The sequence below is a fragment of the Psittacula echo genome (assembly GCF_963264785.1).
Source record: "Psittacula echo genome assembly, chromosome: 22".
Lineage (NCBI taxonomy): Eukaryota > Metazoa > Chordata > Aves > Psittaciformes > Psittacidae > Psittacula > Psittacula echo.
The window spans coordinates 1,572,461-1,579,030 of NC_137758.1; the positions used below are offsets into that span (position 1 = coordinate 1,572,461).

Sequence of the window (6,570 nt, forward strand, 5' to 3'; positions counted from 1 at the left end):
TTCATTAAGCCCTGGAGCGGGTTTATTCCCATGACACTGCTTTGTCTGTCACTCTCTCCAGCCTTTCTGCAGGCAGAAAGCAAAGGATCAGCCTCCAGCTGTGCTGCAGCCAGACAAAGGGAGCGGATTCCTCCTCCCCTTGCTCCAGCTTAACAAAGCCAGCACAGCAGCCCTGAACCCTGAGCCCTGGCCAGCGGCCTCGCCGCAATAACAAGGCTTAGTGCTGATGAGAAAGGAGAGCAGAGCAGCACCAGGCTGTGCTGTGTGTGGGAAAGGTTCCTTAAGGACAAAGGAAAACCCTTCATTAATAGCCAGAGACTCTCATTGTGCAGAGGCAGCCGGAATGGAGGTTCGCTGTGCTGGGAGACATGGGCTTGTTCTGGCAGAGAAGGCTCCCTCTTCCCCTCCATCCTCCTCCAGTTCCTACAGTTCAAAGGGATGCTTCATGAAGGTCAGGGAGGCAGCACCCCCAGGGCTGCACACGAGGAGAGGGATGCTCTCAGCACCTTCCACCCCCAAGGGATGCTCTCAGACCCAAACGCCGGGTCCCGGCGCCCCGTTCCCTGCAGCCTCACCCTAGAGCCCTCCGTTGGGCTCCGTGATCCTCACCGGGGCCTGGAGCACGAACACCCCCCCTAACCGGTGCCGTTGCCGCGGCCGCCGCACGGTGTCCTCGGTGCTCCGCAGCAGCGGGAGCGGGGCCGGCACCGGCGGGGCCCCGCAGCTTCCACCTGCACCGGGATCCTGCTCCCGCGGCCAGGAACGGCTTTAAAGGGAGGATCAGAGTCAGGGACGGTTTGGGTTGAAGGGACCTTAAAGCTCCTCCAGCTCCAACCCCTGCCACGGGCAGGGACCCCTTCCACTGGAGCAGCTTGCTCCAAGCCCCTGTGTCCAACCTGGCCTTGAGCACTGCCAGGGATGGGGCAGCCACAGCTTCTCTGGGCACCCTGGGCCAGCGCCTCAGCACCCTCACAGGGAAGAACTTGGCCCTCGCAATGGGACAGCACCCAGAGCATGGGGGACATCACTGGCTACAGCCACCTGCACTGCCCCCTCTCCCCCTTTTCAGTCTGGGTCCCACATTTTGAAGCAATCGTAACCCCGATGGAGCCCATAGCACAGACAGGGCTTCTCCAAGGGCGTTTCTGAAGACAGACAGCTTTTAATGGTGCAAGAGCTATGAGCTAGAACTGGTACCCAACAGTTCAGACATCCCTCCTGCAAAGTGCCTGGGAAGCAGGAAATCAAAGAGGAGGCGATAGCCAGGGAATTCTGGCTTTGCTGAGCAAACCATCACCTCCTTTCTCCCAGGGCTGACAAGAGGATCCCAAATCACTAAAGGAGCTATAAACCAATTTGGAACATTAGAGGTTGAGGCCACATTTGCATGACACCCACCAAAGGCAGTACTTGTGCTAGTCCTGTGCCAAAAGGAAGGTCTTCTCTCTGGCCAAAACAGTCACTTGTGCATCCATCCCTCCCAGGAGCATTGGCAGCTCCAGCTGTCAGTCAAATGCTACAGGTTTGCAGGAAAAGCCTTGCTATGAAGGCAAAAGAATGATCCCCAGAATGTGGCTGCAAGGTAGGGGTTTCCCTGGTTGCAAGCCAAGAGGATCTGTGCCGGGAAGCACACAACAATCCCAGGATGCTCCAAGAGGACAACATCCCACCAGTTCTCCCTGAACCACCACTGACCTGTCCGGATACTCCCAACGCAGTTGTGAGCAGTTCCTTCCCCTGGGATTGCCCATAGAGCTCCAAAGACAACTGGAGGGGCCAACGTGCTCCTCCCCTCCATGGGGCTGGAATGGCAGCAGCCGGGAAGGGGAGGACCAGGCGCCCCGGCTGCCGGCTCCCGGGGTGCTGCCCAGCATCACCTCCACTGCTGGAGGCAGCGAGGGGCAGGGTCCTGCTGCGGGCAGGACGTGGTCAGGGGTCGGAGATGCACAGAGCCTCCACGGCACTGCTCAGGCCCTGGCTCACCCCCCCAACGGCCAGCAGGCAGTTGTGGAGCACGATGCTGGAGCAGGCGCAGCGCGGGGTGGGCATGGGGGGGAGGCTCTCCCACTTGTTCTTCTCGGGGTGGAAGGCTTCCGTGGACTCCAGGACGGTCGGTTGGTTTCCTGGAAGCACACAGTGAGGGATGGGGTCAGCAGGAAGCATCCTCTGTCTGCTCTGGGACAGGGTCTGTGCTCTGGACACCATCCCCTATGGGGTCTGTTCTCCCTGCTCCCTCAAGCTAGCATCTCTCCCCTCTGTAATGATAACACATGACCCACATGCACTATTGAAGCATCACCACCGTGCCCACAGCCTCACCGAGTCCCCCGGCCACAACAACTCTGCCTTTCAGGTAGCCAGCCACGAAGTCTGCTCGCCTCTTCTTCAGGTAGGAGGAGCGCTCCATCTTCATCCAGCCACCTGGAAGGGATGGGACAGGGCGTTACAGGAGCATCTGCTCCTGGGACACCATCGGCCTCTCTGACCCACGTGCTTGTGGAAGTGCCGTTTGCTGCTGCACCCTGGGGCAATGAAACCCCGGGACATAGGGCTCAGCTTCCTCACTGCCACACCAGGATACCCAGGATCGTGGGGCTCTCCTCTGCTGCCCTGATGCTGGGCTCAAAGCACCAGCTCAAAGCAAGCAGGTGACAGAACCCAGCGGATGAGCGCTCTATGGCCTGCAGAGACAGCAAAGCCCCATTGTGTGCCATCCATAATGCTCCTTCGGACAGGATGGAGATGGGACAGCCCCCACCTTGCTCCATGTCAAACATGTCCACGGTCCTCATGAACTTGGGCTGCCGGTAGAGCCGCCCCTGGCGCAGGCCACCGAGGCTGAAGAGTTTGTCTTCAGTGGGCACGAAGCTGGAGAAGGCCCTTTTGTTGGGGATGTTGGGAAACTTGGTCCATGACCGGGTCTCAGTGTCAAAGACCTCGAAGGCATTGATGGCGTACTTGGACTGCCTTCCACCTGCGGGACAGGGAGAGGGAAGGGTCAGCTTGGCTGACAGCACCGAGGCAACAGCAGCAGGAACCAAAGGAGCCTCCCGGGGCAGGCAGAGAGCAAGAGAGCTGCTGAAATGGGATCCTCAGGTGCCCAAGTCCTGCAGCAGGGAACGCTGAGCCAGGCAACCTCTCATTGAGTGGCTTGGGTTAGAAGGAAAGCACTGGAGCTGCTCTCAGGTCTCCCCTTCAGGAGCCTTCTCTTCTCCAGGCTGCCCCAGCCCAGCTCTCTCAGCCTGGCTCCAGAGCAGAGCTGCTCCAGCCCTCGCAGCATCTCCATGGCCTCCTCTGGCCTCGCTCCAACAGCTCCAGGTCCCTCCGGTGCTGCTGCCCCAGAGCTGGGGCAGGGCTGCAGGGGGGGTCTCCTTTAACTGCAGGTTCACGCCATGGAAACGCTTCATTTCTCGGTGCATGAACCCTCCCCGCTAGCAGCAGTGGTCACGTTAACCCAGACACATCCACAGGGAGCAGCGCTGGGGGAGCCTTTGCAATTCAGATGCACCCAGCACCAGCACAATCCAGCCCTGCTGCCAAGCTCCCAGTGGGGCAGCAGAGCCAGAGCAGCTGCTGCTACCATGGCTGGGGATGGGCACACTATCCTTCCCTCCATCACAGCAGATGGATGCAGCCATTTGCAGCTCGGATGCCTTTGAAGGCAGAGCGTGGGCTTGCCCCGGCCCCACAGGCTGGTTGCCAGCAGCAAGCAAAGTGCAAAATACATCAAAGAGTCCTTTCTGGTAACCCCTAAGGAAAGGCAGGGCTGTGGAGGCTTGGAGCAATCAGGGCTTGTGCATCTTGATCCTGAGCCATGAGCAAACAGCAGTGGTCCCCTGCCTTGGCTTCCCTTTCTAATGAACGTCACCGGCACAGGGTGCCCAAAGACAGGGTAAATGCTCCATCCCTGGCAGTGTTCAAGGCCAGGTTGTGCAGAGCCTTGGGTGACACGGTCTGGTGTGAGGTGTCCCTGCCCATGGCAGGGGGTTGGAACTGGATGATTTAAGGTCCTTTCCAACCCAAATCATTCTATGGTCGTCCCCTGCGAAAGGCTTGGTCTGACATTGCCCACCTATAGCAGCCTCCAAAGCAGCTACAAAGGCAGAGCCTCTCTGAAGCTGGGTGGTGCTTTGCTGATGCATAATGTATGGAAGTATTTTAACACCCTGATTGAGCCCAAGGGCTTCTGGTGCAGTCGCAGGACTGAGAATGGAGCAGAGACCAACTGCACCTTTGGCTGCCAGCACCCATGGATGGATGGGACAGGAGAGGTCCCTCACCCAGCACGGCGAGTTCTGAGGGTGTTCAAGGGCGCAGGGGCTCTCATGGGTGCTTGCTGTGGAGCTGTGAACCCAAACCCAGCACCAGCCCCTCCATCTGCAAAGCTCGGGGTGTCTGAATGCACGAGAGAGCAGGCAGAGATGGAGGAGAACGTCCCCAAAAGCCTCTTCCCAGTGCCCAGAGCAAAGGAGCTGCTCCCTGAGGAGGAGGAGGGGAGGCAGGACTGCTTCTTACCCAGCACGTAGATCTTGGTGCCTCGCAGGAAGGACGTGGCAGCGTACCTGGGTGTGGGCATGGCCGCCAGGGACACCCAGATGTCCTTCAGCATGTCATAGTGCTGCAGGTAGTTGTGTGGCCGCAGGTCGGATCCCATCCCACCGGCTGCATAGACCCTGTAGTCTGGACAGGGCCAAGAAGTAAAGAGCATCCCACAAAGTTATTATAGGGAAGCATCAGAAATACCCCCCATGACACAGAACTGGTCACTCCTTGGAATCCCAGCCGGGGTTGGGTTGAAGGGGCCTTAAAGCTCCTCCAGTTCCCACGGGCAGGGACCCCTTCCACTGGAGCAGCTTGCTCCAAGCCCCTGTGTCCAACCTGGCCTTGAGCACTGCCAGGGATGGGGCAGCCACAACCGAGCTCCCAGCCCTGGGGCACAAGAGGATGATGCTGGTCCTGCAGCAACGTGGATGCTCTTCCCCGACCCCACTCCCTCATCCAGGGCTGCTGCTCCCATGCTCATCTCCTGCTTCACCCCAGCAAGGTCTGGCACAGGAGGCAGCTCTGCAAGCTGGGACAGGGGGCTCGGAGCCAACACAAGGTGCTGGGGCTCCTTGTTCCCCATCACCTCCATCCACCAATGGCAAACCTGGCCCTCCAAATCAACCCCTACCTGCACAGCACCCACATCATCTCCTCCAACGAGCATCCCATGCTGCAGACAAGATGCAGGAGAGCAGTGAGAGCAGCCTTGGCCTTGCAGCTCTAAAAGCAGAGACCAGCCCGCACACTGCAAGGATTTGGGCAGCTCTCTCTGTTCCTGGCCTCTCACAGCACATTGACCCTGCTCTATCAGTCAGGCAAGCTCATACCCAGAGAGAAATCCATCTCCAGGATGGTAAATATTATCTTTAAGCATTCCTTGACGGGAGCTTTTAAATCCATTTAAGCAGAGAAGCCAAGCAGCTCTCTGAGATGCTGCCTGCAGATTAGAGTCCTAATCCCAGGCAGGGTGGGAAGCTGCCTGAGCTCAGCTCCAGGCTCAAAGCAGGGCAGAGCGTGCTAAAGGAAATCCACATCCACATCTCTGCTCTGCAATGGAATAAATGGGATGGGCTGGTACGGCAGGGCCCGGCAGGGATGTAACCAGCCCTGTTTGAGGCAGGAGTTGAGCCACGAGGGCAGCCCCTTCCCCTCCTTCTACAATGATTTGAGCCCATGTGAAGCTGACTCTCTCCTGGCTGGGTCTGGGTTCAGAGCAGAGATGTCTCTCTTCTGAGAGCTGTTCTGTGGCTCCCATTCAGCCAGCAGCATCATTCCTGTTCTCCCAGCACCTGCGGCACACAAGCTGCAGCAAGCAAGAAAGCTTTAGTGCCTGATGCACCAACCGATGGGATCCCTTCTCCATCTCACCACCCACAGGCACCCCTGCCTGGCCAGGAAGGACACAGCAGGAATTGGGATGCTCCTTGCCTTTTGCCGTCACAGAGATGCCCATGGCCGCCTCCCTCAGCGAGTTCCTCTTCTTCCACTTGCCCTCATCGGTGTTGTACATCTCCACTATCTTCACCGGCAGCTGATTCACTCCGACCCCTCCAATCACCATGATCCTCTTGCCCAAGGTGGCCACGGCCACCCCAGCCCTGGCCGTGGGCATGGGGGGCAGCGATGTCCACTGGTCAGCCTCAGGGGAATAGACCTCGAAGCAGTCCATGGGGACCCCGTTGTCATCGCAGCCCCCGATGGCAAACACTTGCCCCCCAGCTTCCACCAGCGTGGAGTAGACCCTGCGGCTCGGGAGCGGGGCCAGGGTTTTCCATTGGAAGTCTTTGCTGTTAGCGAGCTCCATGGAGGCTGGGGGGGACACAGAGCAGCGGTGCCTGCCCGCGGGATGGGGCTGCCTATGCTGTGAAACAGAGCGGGGAAAAGCAATGGAGAAACGTGAGGTGCAAACAGTGACTGTGGCAGGAGCATCCCTGGCAGCAGCCTCCGGTCCCTTCTGCCACCCCCCGACACACAGCAGCAGCGGCCGGTACCTTTCATTGTGTCTCCATGAATCCTGCAGCTCCG

The 6,570-nt window shown here is 59.0% G+C and overlaps 1 protein-coding gene across 1 annotated transcript; it reads right to left on the reverse strand.

Moving 5' to 3' along the window:
- Window positions 1-1,929: 1,929 nt before the first annotated feature.
- Window positions 1,930-6,349, reverse strand: KLHDC8A (kelch domain containing 8A; the record flags this gene model as incomplete). Its single annotated transcript, XM_080632957.1, has 5 exons — window positions 1,930-2,123; window positions 2,320-2,421; window positions 2,759-2,974; window positions 4,516-4,680; window positions 5,974-6,349. The coding sequence occupies 5 exons, from the start codon at window positions 6,347-6,349 to the stop codon at window positions 1,930-1,932; spliced, it is 1,053 nt and encodes a 350-aa protein (XP_080489083.1).
- Between the last annotated feature and the right edge of the window lie 221 nt (window positions 6,350-6,570).